General features: G+C 50.3%; 2 protein-coding genes across 3 annotated transcripts in view; both read left to right on the top strand.

Moving 5' to 3' along the window:
* The first annotated feature begins 1,659 nt into the window (after positions 1–1,659).
* On the top strand, positions 1,660–19,509 carry CCDC183 (coiled-coil domain containing 183). Its single transcript, XM_090022390.1, has 14 exons — positions 1,660–1,729; positions 2,462–2,583; positions 5,449–5,526; positions 5,795–5,962; positions 6,749–6,853; positions 9,303–9,425; positions 10,006–10,137; positions 10,428–10,485; positions 11,419–11,519; positions 12,129–12,289; positions 13,113–13,278; positions 14,985–15,113; positions 18,070–18,166; positions 19,311–19,509. The coding sequence occupies exons 1-14, from the start codon at positions 1,660–1,662 to the stop codon at positions 19,445–19,447; spliced, it is 1,647 nt and encodes a 548-aa protein (XP_089878516.1). The 3' UTR covers positions 19,448–19,509.
* Positions 19,510–19,891: 382 nt separating this feature from the next.
* Positions 19,892–21,784, top strand: part of RABL6 (RAB, member RAS oncogene family like 6) — a 72,615-nt gene continuing 70,722 nt past the window's right edge. For both annotated transcript variants that reach the window (XM_090021710.1, XM_090021709.1), the window contains exon 1: positions 19,892–20,203. In XM_090021710.1, the coding sequence (XP_089877836.1) occupies positions 20,074–20,203 (130 nt within the window). In that variant the 5' untranslated portion in view covers positions 19,892–20,073. The remainder of the gene's footprint in view (positions 20,204–21,784) is intronic.

Below are 21,784 nucleotides of genomic sequence, written 5' to 3'. Positions count from 1 at the left end.
GTATCCAGGAATAGTGTGGAGAGGGGAGCCAGTGTGGGCTTAAGGACAGAACCAGAACAGATTCAGACCCAGGAATAAGACATGAATGGATGCAAGCTCACTCAGGAACCCCTGGGGCAGGATCCCTTTTCTTAAAAGCATAAGTACACCTAGGTGTGGCAGGAAAATGGAGGGGGAGGATCAGGGTAAACAAAGGCTGAGTAGCCACCAAGGGGTGTCATGGCCACCCCTGGGACAGGCCTTTGTTACAAATAGGTATTGAACGTGGTAGATGGTGGGGCAGCCTCTGAATCAGAACTTCCTCACTGAATGCTGAAAGCTACAGTGGGAGAGGAGCAGGGATGGTTTTGTATCTGCACTCAGCTACTCTATGAGATAGGAGTCCTCTGTTTGTATGTCCAGGCAGCTTATGTCTCAGAAATCCTATGGCCCAAATATTGGGGGAGAGAAAATTACTCATTAAATTTTGAATAATTTATGAACTTTGAAAACCTTCAGAAAAAATCCCCAAGAGGTTTTCCAAGAAAGCATGTTGTCATTTTGAAGTTCAGCGTCTTCCCAACTACTGGATTTGGTGCAAATCAGTGGTGGATCCTATATGGCCTTTGCAGTTGGAAGAAGACATAGTTAATTCACCCTTCTCACTGGGGTTTTCTCAGGTGGTCAGCTTACAGTTTGGAGAGGAGTCCAGTGAGGGCTGAGGGGACCTTCTCCTGTAACTGGAAGCACAGTCTAGTTCATCACATTGCCATCTTCAAGGAAGATTCTTCCCTTTGGGTAGGGCAGGTTCCACGCAGCATCATAGCCCAATAAAATGCCTGAGAGTATACCTCTCAGGAGCAGTCTGAGTGTTTTACAGTCACTCTGGAACACTGTTGAGCAAGGAAACCTCTACACTATGGTCGTGGTGATGATGATAAGTTATTATCTACTGTTTTCCCTCAGCTGCTCATAAAGTGCTTTACATTGAAGGTCAATGTCATTATAACCATTTTAAAGAGAAGAAAGCTGAGGCCATAGTTTAGCATTCATATAGTGAGTCAGTAGAAGAGCTGGGAATGGAGCCCAGGTCTCCTGAGTCCCTGTATGGCTTTGTAGCCACATTGTCATAGAACTGCTGCTGCCTCTGGTGTGGACCAATTTCTGGGTCTTGCCACCCTTGGGTGGAGGGGAAAAGATGGGAACAGATTGTCTACATGTGAAAGTGCAGATTGGCTTGAAGGCAAGCATTGCAACTGACCCCAGGTCGGGCATGGCTAATGAAGAATGGTGTGCCCGGATGCACAGTATCCTTTGGTGTGGGCTGCTCCCTGAATAATCACAAATGACCAGGATTTGGCTCCAGGAGCTGAGGAAATTTTGATCTTTACTGTGGGAGAACAGCTCCATAAGAAGAAAGCACCAGCTGGGGTAGGCAAAGGGCAAAGTGGTGACCTGCAAGGGGTTCCACTGATACTGGCAGTGGGGTTCTGCAGCAGGAGCTCTTGAGAACCCAGTGATGCGTGCACCTGCCTGATGTCACAGTACAAGGATGCTATAAAACCTGGCACCACAGGTGAAACATTCTTGTCCATGTGACAGTGGAAGAGTAAGAGCTGAAGCCATTTCTGTGGAGGAAACCAGGGCTTGGATAAGTGTGTGGGGACATCCACTACCACCATGAAGTTCCAGAAGAAAAGAGAGATCAAGCAGCAGATCCGGGAGCTGCGTACCATCATTTCACTGCAAGGTCATGCTCTCTCCTTTGGCTGAAATTAATTAGCAAGAGTAGAAATGCTGTGGGAGCCCCTTGAGCTGCTGGTTACCCGAAACACACTGCAGTCTGGAGCAGTGAAGCTGATGTGATGGTAGCTGGGTTGGGTTATTGGGCTTTAGAGATGACACATTACTGCTATGGAAAGTCTGGGTGAGGTTGTGGATTTGAGGATCCTATGACTGACAATCCCCAGGCCCAACTTGTGTGCCAAGATGCAGTAGGACCCTCATATAGGTATGGATCCTCCCTGTCTGGCACTGATGGGTACATAACAGAAATCTCCTTGGCAGAAGGGATTCTGGGTCCATCTAAAACCCAGAGAGAAGCTACTTCATTGTTCCCAAGTTATGGGTGCTACAGGGACACTCTTGGGGGCAATAGCCTGTGTGAGTATCTACAATGAATCTCAATGTAGGTCATTCCTACCTTCTTAGCACCCATGTATGCTAGTTAGGGCAGTCGGAGTTTGGCACCTTCCACAGGAAAGCCTGAGATGATGTTTCTATAGAGTGTATCCCTGTAGGATGGGCACAGAGAGGAAAGCTGGGGAATCCCATTGGTGTAAACCAGCAAAGCACCATTGCAGTCAGAGTGATGATGAGTTATACCAAATTCAAACAAGCTTGGCTGGAGGGACAGCCCTGATCCTGCCCTTTGCTGTGGTGCCCAGAGCTGGAATAACCTCTCTTCTTCTTCTGTCTCTAGAGCAAGGCAAAAAGCTCTTTGTACAGGCGATTGAGGAGAAGATCAGTCAGAACAAAGAGCTTATCAACTTCCTGCGTGGGAATGTGAGGAGCAACATTGGTATGCTGGGCATTGCTCAGAAGGTACCTATGACTCTGTCCCATCTTCACATGTCTGGTTCCTGGGTTTGTTCTCATAGACAGAGACAATCTTGATAATAAGGGAATGACATCATTGCTGGTGATTGGGTCAGGATTGTTTCTATCCCTTTCTTTTCCCTCACCCTCTCCCAGCAGCTGCTGCTGCACAAAGCTGATCCTTCTGGATGGTATGTTTGAAATAAATGGAACAGCAAGAGGACAAATCAACCACACTTCCAAAGCTTCACCCCTGCCGGCCTGGGGTCTAGTGCCTACCCCTACTTAGGAACCAGCACCCTTCCCAGAAACCTGCAGGGTGGACACTTGGCTCTCCAATCTGGCTCTGCCAGCCAATGGGGAAGGGCTTCCCATAGCTCAGGAGACTCAAGGCAAATGAACCAACGCCAAATCCACTGCTGCCAGCACTAACCTACTGCAAGGCTAGGGTAGGGCAGAACCTGTCCCTGTGGCATGTCCCTGGTTACTCTTCAGCACCTGGGTCAGCAACTCCAGGTCTCTGGCAATCAGCACCCTGGACAAGAGACACTGTCTCCAGGGCCCTTCTGCGCAAAGCTGCGTGGTGTGTGGAAGGAGCTGGCTGTAGAGATGATGGCATGAAGGGCAGTGCTGCATGTACTGTGCCCTCTTCAGGTGCTGCCCAGCTGGGGATCTCAAAGCATATCTGGCAACACTGCTTCCCACCTCCTGCTTGCCATTCACATCCCTGCCTCAACCTCATGCCCCCAGCAGCAGCCTCTATGCACCACAGCCTCTGGGCTGCTCCATGGGGCTCAGCTACATCCACTGGGTCTGGAATGGAGTGCAAGCTCCATGGGGCAGAGCCTGCTGGTGACTGTGCCAGCTGCAGCTTCTCTGGGGCAGTTCTGTGCAGGTGGTGCAAACATCTCCTCAAACAAGACGGCTTGTCAGAACAGTGCTTATTGGAGAGGGGCAGTCTGACCTAGTGGTCTGAGTGAAGGACTGAGGGCACCCTGCCCCAGCAGATGAGACCTATGCAGAGGTCCCAGAGATAAGACATATTTTCATCTCTGCTATTCCCACTCACTGGGCATGTCTACACATGCATTTACTCCAGCCCAAATTTACTCTGGTATAAGCTACTCTGGAGTAAGGTTTTTTGGACAGGTTGAGGGTTAGGGAAAAGATTTGCACCCAGTTCCCTGCAGCCCTGCAATGGATCCCTGACACCAGTGTAGGGAGCTTCAGGCTCCCCCTGGGTGCTAGCCTAGGGGCTGGCAGGAAGCACAGGGCCAGGAGACAGCTGTCTCCTGGCCCTGGGGAGCTGCCTGCTGCTGGGGGGGACAGGATGGATGGATGACAATCAGCCCATGTGGGGCCTTGCCTCCACTCTGTTCCCACACACTCTGGACCTGAAGAAGCTGCTGCTGCCATTGGCAGCATCAGTGTTGGTGGTGAGGGATTGGGGGGTAGTGAATGGTTGGATGCGAAGCCACTGCTCCACCCAGCTCTGCCACTGCCACTCTACCCAGCTCCATGGGGCCTCCCAAAGTGCAGGGCCTAGAGCAGTCACCCCGATTTACCCACCCTCAGGGATGGCCCTGCTGCCAGGCAACTGCCCAAAACAGGACAGGAGCTTCTTCCCAGTCCCTGCTCCATGAATGGAAACAAGCTCCCAGCCTGTTCACAGCCCCAGCTCCATGATTTCAGGAGGGGGGGAGGGGGGGAAGAACAGTCTGGGGAGCTTGTTCCCCCTTAGCTCTGCACTTGCAGAGCTGGGGAGGGAACAAGCTCCCCAGCCCCTGACAGCAGAGAGCTCCCAGCACCAACTTTGTGACTGCAGGGCTGCTGCTGAGAGATGATACATTACTGCTATGGAAAGTCTGGGTGAGGTTGTGGATTTGAGGATCCCATGACTGACAATCCCCAGGCCTAAGCCTGAGCCCCTCAGTCACAGGGCTTGGGCTGGGAGACCCTTTTCTCCCAACCTGAGCTCCCTGGTTGGGGGGTTGGGCTGGGAGATTCTTATCTCCCAGTGCCGGCTCTGCACTGGCTCCATGCTGACAACACCCTGTGACCATGGAGCTCCGCCCCCTGCTCCCTGATTACGATCCCCTGCTGGGTCTCCCAGCCCCCTGCTCCCCAATTGCAATCTTGGAGCAGGAGGCTTGGAGCTCCCTTTTGCAAGGGAAGGGGGACATAGTCCTCACCAGGGCTCCTGTGGCAGAGCCTGCCCCCACAGCAGGCAGCTTCTGGGGGCAGGGAGCTATCTCCTGCCCCTGGTGGATGGCTGACTGGCAGCAGATTTTGCTCCAGGTCTGGTGTCTACACAAGCACTACAGAGCCATTATTAATTCCAAGTAAATTTGCTATTTGCATTTTCAGGTAGCAAATTTACTCTGGATTAGGGAGGTTTACTGTGAAGTAAGTATGTGCACATGTGGAAGCATATGCTTACTTCACCATAAACTATGCTAATTTGAAGTTAAGCGTCTCATGTAGACATGCCTACTGTGACACCAAAGCAAAGTCACTAACACCTAATACAGAGGTCTAGCTTCTGGGCACACAAGTTGGGCCTGGTTCTCAAAGGCACTGAGCACTCAGGGCACCCAGTGAGTTGTTTGGTATTATAGCTGTTCAGCATTTCAGAAAATTGGGTCCCATCTGTACTGGTCTTGGCAATCAAAACTGAGGGACCTGAATTCTGTGGGCTTTGTCCTCTCCTTGCCTTGTTATTATTCATAGGAATAAAGACACCCACATTGCTGAGGAGAGAGGGAAGGTGCATTGCTTATTTATTAATGATGCTCAAAGGTGGGAGTGGAATAACAGAGTATTGTTATGAGTTTGACCCTAGGTTTTTCTCTGACTCCCTCCTGCCTGTAGCATGACCAGATGATGATTTTGGAGGCATGCCAAGAGCAGAAGCAAATGAAGATGTGTTTAGCCAGGAGCACAGTAGAGGTAACCACAGAGCAGGCCCCCAGCACCCCTAGCCATTTTCCACTCATTAATGGAACTGAGAAAAACAGGGTTGGAGGGGAGCTGAGAGGAGGCCTAAGGGAAATCCTCCTCCTCCTCTGGGATGTGCCAACAAACCTTGTCTCCTGCCTGGTCAAAGGGGTTGGGGGGTTGAGAGGTTTAGGACCATGCCCAGAGCTATGCCCCCTGTCAGCTGCTCATGGGTGAGCCGTTTTCCAGATACCTTGTGAGCTTCACCCTGTCCTTTCAGGCTGCTCGAGAAAAGCTGCGGAATTACATCTTTGACAAAACAAATGCGCACAACTTGCTGCTTTATGAAGTGAAAAGAAGGGGCCAGGCCCTGGAGGGGCTGCAGAGGAGGCTGCAGTTTCTGAAGGACATGGAAGCAGCTGACAAAAAGTGCCAGAAACAGATGCAGGTGACCAGGGCTCTGCCCCAAGGGGAAGAACAACTGTATAAGAAAGATCTGTTAATTGTTTTGGGCTGAGAAGCTGGCCAGTCCAACTGACCTTGGGTAGTTGAATTACAGGACACTGAGCACCTCTGGATCTGATTTGACATGTATGCTGTTTGGGTGGATGTACACACTCATGCACACTTGTGCGCATGAATGTCCATGCAGGTGTCTATCCATGCAGCACTCTGTCCTGAAGACCCCACATCCCAAGGCTCTTTCTTAATCTGCAGATGCCTGGATGAGGGACCTCCTTTGGAGTCCATTTCCAATTCTAGTCCAGCCAGATGAGTGGCTGCAGAGTGACCCTGGCCCCTTCCTGTTTGAAGGGATTGAGCCCACTCATTCATTATACTCTAGGTCTGGCCCCCTGCAGGGGCGGCAATGCAGAAGAACATGGAACAACTAAATCCATTCTACTAAGGTACTGAGCAGGAGGCAGGTCCAAGTGTGAAGACCCCAGTTAGTGGGGCCATGGAGACAGTAACCTAGGCATGGAGAAGTCAGCAGGCTAGATGCACTGCATTTGTCAGTGGCAAAACTTAGCCTTGCCTTCCTTGAAGCATGCAGCCAATTGGCCTCCTCATTCCACAGGGCTCTGGACCTAGACAGCCCCTGGGTTTTAAATAGACCCAACCAGTTCCCCCTCAGGGCTCTGAGCTGGTCCATCCTTTCACCCTAGGCCTCTGGGTCAGTTCCACATGCCAAGCAGAAGCATAAACCTTTACTCCAGACCTTTCTGTGTTGCAGATTATTCGTCAGCTGGAGAATAATATAGAGAAAATGATGATGAAAATCAGTACTGGTGAAAAGATCTACTATCTGTACCTCAAGATGATGGACTTCCTGAAGGACGTGAGCATCCCCACCTTTTGCATGATCCCTCCATAACCCTCAGTTGGTAAATGGGGGCATGATGCCTACCTGCAAGCCCACCCTACTCCCATGGGCTCATGCCAAACCTCTCACTGGCCCTGGGCATGAGCAGTATTAGGCTCTAATTCACCAATTTAGACTGAGAAGATTAGTAGATGGGACTAGAAACCAGGGCGGTTTCAAGCAGGACCCTTGGCAGCTGAGGACTGGAGAAAGGAGCAGTTCTGAGTTTGGCCAAAGGCAGGTCACTCATCAGTAGCAGAAACAACCCCTTGCTCTGTAATTGAGGCCAGTGGGCCCTGGTTAATGTAGCTGATAATGCAAATCCTGTCGCTCTTCAGGGTTTGGCCTAGTGCTAGCAGATAACTAGTCAGAAGGGTCAGGTCTGGACTGGAGCTTCCCCAGAGCTCATGGGTGCTTAGATCCAGGTTTTGGCTTTGGGCCATCTCTGCCTGTGACTTACTCACTGACGTCAGCTCCTGTCTGGGTAGCTCTGTCCACCCTGGCAGTGTCTCAGAGATATGCAGGCCCAGATGTGTGAAAGGACCTCCCTTCTTAAGCCCCAGACTATCCCTTCTTAGAGCAACTGCCCATGTTGTGTGGAGTGACCTGCTTTGAATGTGCTAGTGAAGGGACAAATGGTCTCTCTCACAAAATCCAGGCTCCTGGTCTGAGCTGGTAAATACCAGCCCAGCTGTCTGCAGTGCACAATGCAGCATTTGCACAGTGCTGCAGTGAGGAGTCTGTTGCAGGTGGTATCACAAAGCATAAGGCTGCAGTGAGAAACCCACAGGGGGTTCAGGATGAGGAACAGGAGTCAGTGAGAAGCCAGCAGTGGAAACATGTGAGGCTGCACAGGAAAAAGCCATCAAGACTCAGGTGTGGCAGTGTTTGGCAAAAGACATTCATATTAGTAAAATCTTTGGGTCAGAGTCTCAGCCTCAGGCCTATCCCCTTGGTCCCCTTGGAACCACTGGCCAGGACCCTGGCTCTCCTTTTTGTTTGTAGGGGAGGAGTAGAATGAAGTAGTTCAGGTATGAAGCTGGAGCTATTGACCATCATTTCTTTGCTTCTTGCTTGCTGTGGCAGAGGCATTGCCCTGAGAGCTCTGTCTGTCCCTTCCAGCCCAGAACAGGCACCTTTGGTTCAGCAGCTTGCAGCCCCTTCTCTTCCCCTGGCTCTCAGTAGCCAGGGCTGCATTGAAGGGCTCTGTTGCAGTAGGGTCTGGCTCCTTTGTGATCTGGCTAATAGCTTGGCAAGGGGGGCCTCCTCCTCCTGTGAAGGTAGCTCTGTGTGCATGGGAAGGCTCCCTTCACTGGGCTATTTCTGAAGCTAGCCTGGCTGCTTCCCCATTTCTTACCTGAGGGTTACCTATTCCCTTTGTGCACAAGGGGTTCCTACCCCCACTCTCTAGAGAGACCTGGGAAAGGTCCCATCAGTTCCTACCCTTCAGAGGTTGACCCCAGAGCCCACTGACTCATCCTTCCTTTCCTTTCTCCCTCTCGCTCCCTACTTCCATAAGCTCCATGCAATCCACTCTTTTCACAAAATAAAGGTAAAGGCCAGATTTCACAGAGCCCATGAGTCTTTGCCTGGCCTTAGGATCTGAACCCAGTCCCACAAAGTTGGGGGGGATCCAAGGCCTGCCCATGGCTGTCTCATTCCTCATCTGTTCCATGTCAGAGCCTCTGGGTCAAGCAGGAATCTAAGGGGGCACCTGAGCAAATCACAGAAACAATTGTTTCCTGGTGAAGTTGGCAGATCAGGTGAGGTTGTTTGCTTCTTTCCTCCTGCTACATTTTAGACCCTTCTCCAAAGTTCATAGTGGGCTGTAGGAAGTGAAGGAACCAGCTCCATGTTCGTGTGTGTGTGTGTTTGCAGTCCAGCAGCCCTCTGCCTCTCCAAGGGAGTAGTGGGTCCTGCTTCTGCTGGATACAGCATAGTGCTGCTGTCCTCTTAGCTGAGTTCCAGCCTTCTGCTTGAGCCTGTTAGCATTTGTGAGGCTCCATGTCAAGCCTAATACTCTTGTCCTGGTTGTAACTGGAAAACAAGACCATTTCTTCAGCTCCTACCAAGGCTGAGGGTTTGCAGTAGCTCCATTATTCTGAAGCTAGTGACAGCATATACTCTGTTTTGGAATCTCTAATTGGCAAAGGGCTTGATATATATTTGAGACATGCTGAGCTGAGTGGGGAGGAGGAACATAGGGAGAGGTAGAGTGGGTTGTGGCAGAGCTCTGTTCCCTCCTAGATGCTCTCAGCTGCAGATCCAGTGCCCCACTTTTCTCCAGAGCTGAGTGCTGCTTTGTGCAGGAAAGATCTTTTTCTCCAGTGGAGTTCTCTGCTACACCGAGGGGGGCAAGATTGTGTCACACCCACCTTCCTCTAGGCAACTAAGTGCTGTGACGCAATGTGCATTTCTGTCCTAGGAATTAGCTTACCTGCCCTTGGAACTGAATGCCCTTCAGCACATGGTGGAAGTCTATCATGTGGAGCTGAGGGGCATGAAGCTTATGGCTTTGGATAACACAGAAGCAACAGAAGCAGCCACGGTGAGAACCCTGCCCGGGTACTGGGAATTCCTGGCTCAAAGGCCCAGCATTTCTACTGGGCTGCAACCAACCTGGGGATTTTGACACCCCTCCTCTGGTTAGCCCTCTTGTGATAAAGAGCAAAACAAACTTGATTTTCCTGTGCCCACTTTGCTCCACTTCTCTCTAGAGCTGCACCCCAACTGTGGGAGGACAGAGGTGGGGACAGGTTGCTGAAAGCACTAGAAGCCAGCTAGCCAGATTATGTTCAAATCCTTCATCCCATGTGATTGATTTAGCAGAGAGGCATTTGGAAAAGCAAAGTCCTGCTTCTCCCACACAGACATTAAAGCCTCTGTGCATGTTTCTGAGGGTAGGATAGTTGATTGGGTGTCCTTGGTCAAAGTTCTACCCTTTCTTGCCTTCCTCCACTGATGTGCAATGAGCTATATGCCAGTTATCTGCCCCCCTCTGCCCTAAAGGTGGCTGTGTTTCACCAGAGCTATGGCCATACAGCCAGTGAGTTCAGGAAGGGAAGGTGCTCAAGGTGATGACAATTGTTCTTCCCTCCATCTTTCTCAATGGCTGTGCTGTGTTCCAGGCAGACATGACCAACATGGAGATGCAGCTGGTTGCAGAGAAAAAGTACCGAGAGAATTCCTTAAATTTCAAAAAGAAGCAAATTGATAAGATCCGGGTCAAGGACACAACAGCCGAAAGGCACAGAAGAGCGGTGAGCCGGTGGGAGTGGTGGGCACCGAAGGACCAGTTCAACCCATGAGCAGCCTGACATGGGCTCACAGAGGGGAAACCAGCCCCAGCAGGGAATGTTGGTGACCATCTTGGGGCCCCCACTGGGTGCCTTTGGTTTGACTTATGGGTTGGCTTGTGACAGTCAGCATAGAGGGCAGCCCTCTTGTCTGGGCTGCGGCTGTCAGCTTCCTAAAATAAATACGATCTGGGATTAGGTTGTCTGGCTTGTTCCATGCAAACACTTTACCCCTCAAAATGTCTTTGTGGCAGACCAGGCGAGATATCAACATGGATTTCCCCACCCTGCTTCCTCGGGAGTCGCTGAAAGGTGTGTATTTTGGTCAGGCAGGACACTTGCCCCCATGCACAGGAACAGGTGGCCTGTCAGCCCAGCCCTAATGGAACTGGTTCCTCTGGGAGCTGACTTCTGAAAGGTCCCACAGCACGTCCTGTCCTCTGACGTGCTGGCCACTGTCTGAGGCAGACAGAGCATTGGACTAGTTGAATGAGCAGCCCACTGGGTTTATATCTCTTCCACATGAAGGATACTCCCAGCATCCACAGACAATGAGCATAGTGGTGTGGTCCTGCTGACAGCTGGGCAGGGTTTGCCTTGAAAGGGAGCCTGATATTGCTATTTGGGGTTGGAGGGGACAGGATCACTCCCAAGCCTGGGTAAAATGCAGCACATGGCTCCCTGCACCACAGAAGCCTCCTGGTGGGGTAGTGCAGGGTGGGGAAGTTGGTGGTAGCTCTGGAGCACCCTCATGCTGAATGAAGGTGTCTGCATTGAAAGGGAAGGGATGGCAATAGCGTGATGGGACCTATGATAATGAGATGAGGTCATTGGGGGCTAAAAGGGAGGGCAGGAAATGCTGGGAATGGGGCCTGTTAGCCAATGAGAAGGTGTCTTTCAAGAGAACAAGTCTAACTGGGTGTTCCATTGGTGGCATGGATTGCCACCTGTCTTCCCACTACAGGGCTTGGAGTCTGTGGGGAAACTGGAAATCTCTCTCCAGCAGCTAGAGTTCAGCTCAGCTCCAATCTGAGCTCAGCTGGGAGTTTTTAATGTACCCTTAGGGTTTTTATGCCCCTTGCTGCACATACAACTATCACCTTTTGACATCTGGATGCTCTAGAGCAAGGTGGATGTTGTTCCCTCTTGTCCCAGTTGTCCCTGCCCCCATCTCCCCACCCCTCCAGCCTACAACTTGGGAGGCTCTAGCTGTTTCTTTCTTTGCTGCATCTTCCTGTCACACAGGTGTAAAGCTGGAGCCCTCCAAAGCCCAGATGGAGTATCAGAGCCGGGTGACCTCTGATGTGGAAAAAGTCAAGTGTGCAGTGGAGTGCTCACATCTCTGGGTAAGGCATGTTCTGCTGCTTGACTGGGGAGCTTTGGCACTTAGAGTTTTTTTGCAAATGACTGTAGCATTAGCTTGTTCTTTATGGAGTTTGAAAGCTCCTGCCCATGTACCCCATACAGCCCTGTCTGTGTGCCTCATGTTATTGTGGAAGGCCTCTTCTGCAGGCAGGGATAGTGCTGCGATAGTGGGTGTGTCTGTGCTAATGAGATGATGTAACATGATATAGAAGTGGCTATGCTAATACCTGCGTTATCCCTCGTAAGTCATAACATGCCCACTGGGAGCTCAGTGTCTCCAGAACCCTTAGCAGAACTGCACTGGGATTAGTGCGTATGCAGTTATTGAAAGACCAGGGCCTGGCTCTCGGGGTGTTCTGACTGCTGCCTCCTTCTAACCTCTGCCTTAGGCCATCCCTGTGCATTGAGATGGACCATTTTACCTCATAACTGGCGACAAACTTGAGCTTGGCACACTCCATGCTATCAACCTGAATGGCTGGCTCCAGCTGGCTGAAGCCCCAGTACTCTGGGTTACAGCTGGGATCTCGCATTTACCAGATTTTTACCAGATGTTGTTTTGAGGTGCCTTTCTTTTTGTCCCTGGCCAGGATATTTCAGGAAGGTTCCTGGCCCAGCAGAAGTCTACAGAGAATCTGCAGCAACAGATCAAGGAATGTGACCAGAAGCGCAAAGAACTGGAGGCCAAACTGAGGGAGCTGGAACTAGAACGTGCTGAGCTGAAATTCCACCAGACCCCAACCTTAGTAAGGTACAAGATCAGCCCTTGTGCAGCTCATAGAAGAGTTTTGTGATATTGCCACCCCCTGGCCAGATTCTCTGCACCCAGATCTCCTGCCCAGTGGGTGGGTTTAGGCCAGGAGGTAACATGTTGCATTTCTGGTGCATAGGGGTCATTTTCTACTGTTGTGAGCATCAGCTGTACATTTCTGGTGTCCTGGGTGTGAAGATGGGAGCTGATATCTTCTAAGTCACCACTTCCTTCTTCCTTCCCCCCCCACAGCATTTGTAGTACTCCCTGCCCTGCAGTCCATCCGTGTGCACCTGACTCCCAAACTTATCCTTGGATCCTGTGCACAGAACTGCAAAGGCCATGACATGACAATGGGGACAGAGGATTCCAAACCATGTCTGAGACCCAGAGATGCCAGCTGCACTTAGCTGTGCAGAAGAAAAGTCGAGCTTTGAAGAGCAAGGGCATTCTCAGCAGCAGGCACTCACTGTTAGAATTTGCTTCTGCAGGAAATGCATCAAAGCCAGGCAGTGTAGGACATAATCTCTTTGCTAAGCCTGTCCACCAGCTGTGGACTCCAGAGTCTCAGGCATGGGTCTCTGGGGTCAGATTATCTTCACCCCTGCCTGGAGTAAAGGTGCTGTGCTGCAGGGAGTTATGGTGGAGTTGCTCCCTGTACAGTATTTGGGACACGTTGTCAGTTCTCCATTAAGCCATTTAAAGTGCATCCAGATGTCGTGTAGATGGGAGCTGTGAAAGTGTCTGTAATAGCTATGATTCATACCAGCTCCTTGGGGCTGTCCATGTGGGTGTGTGTGTGAGCATGGATGTTCCCTGCCAGCTCAAAGAAACTGGAGGAAGAACTGAAGAAGAATTTGGAGCAGGAGGAGACTAGGCTGGAGCAGACACAAACCCAGATGCTGAAGAATCAGAAACTCTTGCTTCGTTTTGAAAATGGTGTAGATAACCTTTTTGTCAGACTGTATGGGGTCACGGTGCCCAATGAGGTATGTGCCCAAAATACTCTCCTACAGCAGAACACCACCCACTGGCTCCCCATGGACCTTCCTGCCATGGCTGTGCCTTGAGCAGGGCAAGATGGGGCACAACAGACCTGTGTCTCCCATTTTCCCATTAGTTACCTTGAGAACTGTTTTCACTGGTCTCAATGTCCAAACGCACTGTTACACCTCCAGGGTTTATTTCCTATTTGAAAGGGACACTCTGCATCACTCTCAAACAGTGCACCACATGATTACTTTGTGGCTTGCAGCACTGATCTCAGGCAGACACGTGAGCAGATTTCTAATTCAACGCCCACCCACACATACAATTCAACTGGACAAATGAAAAAAGCCCCCTGTGAAATGAGTGAACCCACTTGCTCCTTCCATAGCTCTTGCTTCAGCTGGCCTTGGTAGACCTTGCTGTGCCCTTTACTTTGAAAGTTTCTTTCACAGCCAGGAGCAGTAGAGGATTAATTTGCTGAGGTTCCACAGTGGGTTTATGTGGCAGCTGCAAAAGGAAAAGGCAGTGGAAGCATTTGCAATGCCCACGGCCCCTAATGATGATAGAATCATGATTTTATTTTTCCTCTAAAATGGAAAGGTGAGGCCAGGGGTTACAGGGCTCAGGTATCTTGGCAAAGACCCCTGTGTTGCTATTTCAGCTAGTGCAAGAACTTGCCTGGCAGAGCACAGCCTGTGGATGGAGCCATGTGGCAAGCACCTTATTCCTAGTCTGTCTGGGCAGGGATCCAGTGTGCTTTGGACTCCAACCTTCCTCATCCACAAGACTGCAGCCACATTGGGGCAGACACTTCCCTAGTGCTGGAGAGGATCTTGCCATTATTCATTCTCAGTGCCGTGACAAGGAAGTTTGGTGCCTGGCGCAAAGCCTACAGTGGCAGCCCACTTTCACCCTGCACACAGATTCGGGGGGCACACACCCTGCCATGCTTGCCCAGGAGTGCACGCAGCAGTGGGAGCTGCCCTTCCTCAACCCCAAGCCCCCCCCCAAACAAGCTACTCGTGGCTCTGTCCCACTCCCCGCCCCAGTTGGAATGCCCCCTCTCTTCAGTGCCTGGGGTGGTGGCCCCACTCGCTCCCCCCCATGCTATGGCACTGTTCAACCTTCCCTCTGCCCAGCCCCTAACCAACCCTCCCAATGGCCAGTATCATCTTCTCCCCGACCCAGCCACTCATTAGCTTTCTTTCTGCCCAAGATGCACAGACGTTTTGATAAGTAGGTCTGGACTATCACGTACAGGCCAATTATCAGGCATGAGACAGATTCAGCAGCTGGTTCAGCATGCCAAGGCCAAGCCTCAGATGAGAGGCAGAATCAGATATCATAGTCTTGGCTCAGAGATGGGCAATGTTGAGCAGAATGTGGCTGCTTCCCTAAAAGTCCTTCAAATAGTTGAGTCTGGTGGGAAGAAATGGGTGTCAAGGACAAGGTAGCCCTTCAGGACACAGGGGTACATCATGTGTGGGAAAGCAGGGGGAGCAGAGCTGAGGCTGTCCTAAGGGAAGAGTTATCCTAAGCAGAGAGCTCCTGCCTGTGTTTGTCTGAGAGTGAATCTTTCAATCTATGGCAGACTGCAGTTTAGTTTGGAGATGCTTGAGCCAGCTCAGTCTAGCTGTGGCAGACCAGAGCACCATGCAGTCTCATTCACCTAGCTGAGAAGCCTCTGCTGTCTTCTTGCCTCTAGGGTGACATCCACGTTGACACCACGGACACTTATGAGAAGTTGAAGTTCTGTGAGACAAAGCTGCTGCACTTGACAAAGGTCACGTCCAGTCTCCCGTCCTATAACTTCAGCAGGGAGGAGAACAATGAGGTATGCTGCGAGTCCTGGAAGAGAGCCACAGCCAGGCAACTGGGCAGCTGCACTGCTATTGAAATCCATGTGGCTGCAGGCCTGCCTTCTGTTACACCTAAAAGAGGTGCCAGAATGCAATCACGCTAATGGGACAGAGATGTTCCAACTGTGCTCTGCCTTGGGGCTGTGTTAGCAACTTGCTTGCTGCCTAAAGAGATGCTGCACCTGCCCTTATACTCTGGCTATTTCCTACATTTGTAAATCACCTCTCAGCAGCATCTGAGCACCCTGCAGGGAAATGGCACAGAAAGTGAGTCCTACTTGCCTGGCTGCACTGGTAATGTAGCCCCATATGTTGGGATCCTTGGATTGCCAGGGCCTCACCCCCATGTTAGCGATCAGAGACCTGGGGTTGTATTGCAGGGCTCTGCAGCCTGCATTTGGCTTGCTCACCACACTAACTTTCTGGGGGTGAAGGGAGTCACAGTTAGTAGTTTAGAAGACAGTGTGTGCCAGGCAGTAGAAACCTTGCATCACTGAATGAATCAGTAGCAATCTTGGCCAGGCAGGGGCAGCACCACAAGGCAGAGCTCCTTTGTTTTCCATTACCACATCAGCAGCAGCCTCTTGTGGCTCTATAAGGCCTGCATAAGACCAGCTACTTTTCTTTGGTTAGTACAAGGAAGGATTCACACCCTGCTGGGATTCTCCCTTCAAGTTTGACACCAAACACTGTTGCATTACAAACTAACAGTTTGTATCACGTTAAAATCTCGCTAGCTCTGGGCTGTGACATCTTATCACTTAAGAGCACCCAGCAACACATAGAGCATTTCAAGAAAGAAAGCAAGGAGTCATGAATGCTGTTGAAAGTTCAGATGACTTGGGCAGCAGAATTACCTAGGATGGATTCTGCCCAGGACATTTGGAAATACATCCATAGGATCTTCAGAGGTCCCCAACTGTTACTGCTAAGACCATGTTTTCACTGCAGTTAGTCAAGATCAGTGGTTCTCGAACTTTTTAGACTCACAGCACCCTTTGAGATAGACTCAAGGCATCCACTGGAAAATGACAGCTTAGTTTTAACTTGTTTTTTTACTACAGAAAAAAATAATAGAGCAATGCTTGTGTTGCAAAGAACTCAGAAAGATCACAACAGGGCAGAAAGGTCCATGATCCTCTGGATTCCTATTTGAAATCTCTGGGTTTATTTTGTGAATCATGATTGCATACCTCACAGTACTAACATTCTGTGGCACCCTTCAACACCCTTGGAAGGATATCAAGGCACACCAGGATCTAATCCTTAACCAGATGTTGTCCCAAAACTTCTTCTGCCCACATACACACAACCATGACTTAGGTTTAATGGTGTGTACAAACTGGGTTAGCTAAGCCAGCTGTGTCTGTTAGCTAAAAACCAACTAAGGCTTTAGACTGGGCTGGTAACCTGCTCAGTGGGCAGTGATTACACAAGCTAAACCAGTCAGATGCTGACAGTTCTCCAAGGCAGACAAAGTTCTTTGAGTAAATCTGATATCTTTTATTGCTTCAACTCAAATAGTTGGAAAAATTCTTCTCTGCAAGCTTTTGGGTATAAATACCCTTCTTCAGGCTGAGGAAGCATCTGCAGTTGCTCTTCCTGGATGAAATGAATAGCGAAGAAGCCAGAGGCTAGTATGCATGCAAGAAAGCCAGTCAATGAAGATGTAAATTGAGGGGTCAGTGGGTGAGAGACAGGCTGGGGGGTGGGGGGAGGGGAATGAATGTAGGTGTTAAAAGGTGGAGAAGTACCTGGGGAGTCAGACAGGTTATAATGTGTCATGAATCCAGTGTCTATATTTAGTCCATGATTTTTTTGTATCCAGTAGGTTGATGAAGTGAAGTTCCTGGGCTTATCTGTGAAAGGTGTTTTGTAAATTCCCTCTGAGGATTAGAACTGAGAGACTGGAGAGAGAACAGTTGTCTTGTAAGAAATGTGCCCCCACAGGTAATTGGGTATTCCTGTCTTTGATAGGTTTCCAGTGTGCGTTTATTCTGGTGCATGGTTGTTGTTGGTTTCTCACATATGTTTCATCAGGGCATTTGCATGCACCAGATACCCTGATGGAAAACACATGAGAGACCAAACAACAACCATGCACCAGAATGAACGTCCACTGGAAATCTATCAAAGACAAGAATACCCAATTACCTGTGGGGGCACATTTCTCACAAGGCAACTGTTCTCTCTCCAGTCTCTCAGTTCTAATCCTCAGAGGGAATTTACAAAACACCTTTCACAGATAAGCCCAGGAACTTCACTTCATCAACCTGCTGGATACAAAAAATCATGGACTAAATACAGACACTGGATTTATGACACATTATAACCTGCCTAACATCTGACTCCCCAGGTACTTCTCCACCTTTTAACACCTACATTCATTCCCCTGTCTCTCACCCACTGACTCCTCAAGTTATGTCTTCACTGACTGGCTTTCTTGCATGCATACCAGCCTTTGGCTTCTTTACTATTCACAGATTCACAAAAGTTGAGGGCTGGAATTCATTCCATCCAGGAAGAGCACACACCAACTGCAGATGCTTCCTCAGCCTGACAAAGGATATTTATACCCAAAAGCTTGCAAAGAAGAATTTTTCCAACTATTTGAATTGGTCTAATAAAATTGTCAGATTTACCCAAAGAACCCTGTCTGCCTATGTCCTTAGACCAACACAGCTACAGCCGATACCCCTGTGACCGTACTCCAAAGCATTCTTTGCAATATATGCAGATGGGTGCAACACTCCAATGACAGTACAATATAGTCAAAGCCTGAAGCAACCACATTGCAAAGTTAATCCAGTTGCTAATCACCTGTGTTAACTATGCAGTGAGGACATACCTTGAGGCATTAAATGCCCCTCAGTGTGTCTCTTATTTTTCCCCTTCCCAGTCCCATATTTAACCTGAAGTGGTATTTTACAGAGCTTTGTGAAGGTTAGAAATTTTCTGGAGGAAACAACCAAGGCTGAGCCTCAGAACCTGAAGATTTCTTTTGAGGATGAAGAGGATGTTGTGAGAGGTACGCAGATGTCAATGATGGTGAAAGAGCACTGAGGAATTGTAGGTAGAATGGGAAGAGTTCAGCAACATTTGCAATAACCCTTGCACCCTCTGGGAACCTCAGTCTTTTCACCTGTTTTCCAATGTAGAGGTAGACATGGACCTGTATTGGGTGACAGAAGCTAGGCTTGGCTTGGTAATCTACCCTCACTGGCCATTCCATGGACTCACTGGTGTATTCAAGGGAAGGATGCACCCATGCTTTTCTGATAGTTTTTACTGTACTATGGGGGCATTCAGGATCAGAGGAACAAAGACTCAGCAATGGATGAATCCTATCCCAATAACCATCCCCTAGGAGCCTCTAGATACATAATCAAGACTTAAATGTCTCATGCTTTGTTGTGGTCCATCCTTACTGATCTAGCAGATTATCTTGCTCGGTTATAGTACCGCTGAGTTCAAATCATCATTTGGGCTTTAGCATAATTAAATTGGCTTAAACCCACACAATTGTAGCCTAATCAAGGCTTGGGTGAGCTTGTTTCCCCTTTAGCATGGGACCCTTTAAGGATCAGGTTTTGAAACTGGCTAGAAACTTTTAAATAAGAACTGAGAGCTTAGACCAGCCACATGTACACAGTAATTTCCACACCATAAAAATGACTATGCAGCTATGAAAAGAGCCAAGTAGCTACAGAGTTACTGCTTGAAACTGTGTGACAACTCTCCCTAGTTTCTATGGGGCTTTAATTTGAATGTGTAAGCAAGGTTTAGTGCCACCTCACAGGCTGCGTCTACAAGAGATACTGACTGCAGTAGCTTGCTACTCTGCGCTGTAGCGTCACGTGGCACGAAGCATGACATGATGCTACTGTGTAGTAGTAATGAGCTACTGCGCAAGTCGGAGTCCCTTAAAAGCTGTTTGGTGACGTTACTGCACAGTAACTGGTTACTGTGGAGTCATTTAGTACTTGTGTATAGAAGTACTAAATAGCTGCGCAGTAACGAGTACTCAGTCAGTGTCTCATGTAGACACGGCCACAGAGATTCGCCTTCCCCCCACCCCCCCAAATTGTTTTAGGTGGCGAGAAATGAAACTCTAGAGCCCTTGAAGGGCCACCGGCTTTCCCATTCGCCTTCCTTTTGCTCTTTTTCTGCAGATGCCTTTGACTTTGCTGACAAAGACCAGAGCTTTGTGCCCAACCGGGAGGAGATCAAAAAGCAGGGGCTGAACCTCATTGAGAGCAAGACCAGGACTTCCAAGAAGAAGCAGAGAGGAGCGCGGAAGAATCCCTGAGCCTGCGGCCTGCCTTGCCGAGCCCCCACTCACCCTTATTTCTGAACCAATAAAGCATGTCATTTTGTTCCTCCTGGCCCAGCAGGCCCAGGGTGAGGGGATGGGCACCGGGTGGCTCGGGGAGCTTGGGCTGGAGCTTGCCTGGCGCTCCCATGGCAAGCAGCGGGCACTGAGGAGACTGGGCTCATGGGCCCTTGTCCTCTCTCCATGGAAGGGCAGGAGGGTTTCCAAGCAGGGAAAAATGAGCCCCTAAGCAGTGCTTCCCAAACCTTTCCTCAGCACGGCCCCGCAGCCCGCAGCCCCCACCCCTGGGCCCATGTGGGGTCACCATCCCGGCGAGGGGCAGTACCTGACCGCCGGCTCCCTGTAGGGGGCGCCGGAGGCCGCTCCGCGCTCTACTGTCTCCTGTCCCATGCGGCGGCCCGTAGCGGCGCTCCCCGCGCGGCCCCTCCGCCCCCACCGCCGTGGAAACGGAAGGACCAAAATGGCGGCGGCGGCTGCGCGGCTCCTCCTCAGGCAGCGGCTGGCGGCGCCCGGAGCCCGGAGCGGCTGAGCGGGCCGGGCCGGGACCCATGGCCCCCTAGAGCCCGGCCGAGCCCGCCAGGCCGCGGGCAGGGAGCGGGAAGATGTTCTCGGCGCTGAAGAAACTGGTGGGCTCGGAGCCGGCGGCGGCGCGGGACCGGCCCATCCCCGCGGGGCTGCAGTCCATGAACCAGGCGCTGCAGCGCCGCTTCGCCAAGGGCGTCCAGTACAACAGTGAGTGCGGCCGCGGGGCCGGGGCGTGGGCGGCCTGGGGGGACCGGCCTTGTTTGTGGAGGAGAGACAAGCCTGAAAAAAAAAGGGGTGGTGGTGGGGATTTAATAGCAGCCTTGCCCTGTTGCAAAGAGGATGGAGCTGGACTGTCCTCAGTGGTGGCAGGTGACAGCCAGGAGTAATGGTCTCAGGTTGCCGAAAAGGGAAGTTTAGGTTGGATATTAGGAAAAACTTTCTCACTGGGAGGGTGGCTTGTTTGTTTGTTTATTTGTTTATTTAGTGAATGTAAACCCATGAAGCAATGTGAACTAGAATAGGGAAGAAAAACCAGAAGAAATTACTCAGTGAGGTGGGGAAATCTCCATCCTTGGAGGCTTTTAAGACCCTCTAGACAAAGCTTTGGGTGGGGTGATGTAGGTGGGGCTGGCCCTGGTTTGAGCAGGGGGTTGGATTCGATGTGATCCCCTGAGGTTCCTCCCAGCCATCCTTTTCTATGATTTTGTGATCTTATGACAATAACAGGGACAAGAGTGAGGAAGGAAGGGAGGAAAACGGCCCCACTGTCATAGGGGGTCTGCTAGAGACTGGCCTTTTGAACTGCCTGCCCAAGGGAGTTTACCATCTGTTGATTCCTCTGAAATCCTATGAAAGATAAGCTTTCATTTCTACCCAGGAGGACTTTTGCGTTCTTTTTTTCCAATGCCTGATGAAGGGAGTTTGTGCCCAAAAGCTTGCAATTAAAGAAAACTTTTTGCAAAAATCTTGTTGGTTTAATAAAAGATATCGTCTGCGCTATGAGTCCTGATAGGGGAATGTGGGCAGGTGTCCACAAGTAAAACTATAAGTTTCCCTTAATAAGGGAGGCCACAACTAAAGAAAGAAAACAAGGTTGGGAGTGAAGGTCAGGTGCTGATGGCAGGCACACCAAGCAGACCACCCTGGCCGGTGCTCACTGGCCCTCGACCATGTCCAAGGAGCCAGTGGATGCTGCTTAGTGAAACTGTACTCAGAGAATGATTGAATAAGGGACAGGAAGGCAGCCTTGCACTCACTGGGGTCAGCTGGAGGTGAGCCTGTTTGTTACTTTCAGAGGACTGCGGGCCATTGCCCACCAAGATCTGTGAGCCTCCCTTAGAAAAGGAGACCAATGAGAAGGTGATAACTAATTTCTTGGGACAAAAAGAAGGCAAAACAGGAATGGGAAGTGATGGTTAAAGGTTCAGAATGAGTTCATCACTGGGAGGGAGGGGGGGCAATACACCCAGCAGAGTACACCAGCCAGTGCCCACTGGCCCACAGATGTGTCCAGGGAGCCAGTGGGCACTGCCCAGCAAAACTGCAAGGGACAGGAAGATGGCCCTGCAGTCATTCGGGGGGTGTTGGAGATGGGCATATTTGACGCATAAGAGGAACTTGGGCTTTATGCGCACAGAGCAACAGTTAGTCCCCGTGTTATTAGGGGGAGATGTTGCATATGCATCATTGGAGTCTGGGGGACAAATAAAAGACAAAATAGGCATGAGAGCAAGTTCACAGATTTAAAATGAGTGCTCCAAGGGTGGAATGCTAAGAAGAGCACACTGG

The sequence above is a fragment of the Crocodylus siamensis genome, chromosome 11, assembly GCF_052110815.1.
Source record: "Crocodylus siamensis isolate JL-2025a chromosome 11, ASM5211081v1, whole genome shotgun sequence".
Lineage (NCBI taxonomy): Eukaryota > Metazoa > Chordata > Crocodylia > Crocodylidae > Crocodylus > Crocodylus siamensis.
Note: the sequence above shows the minus strand (reverse complement) of the source record. Positions and strands in the feature narration are given on the sequence as shown.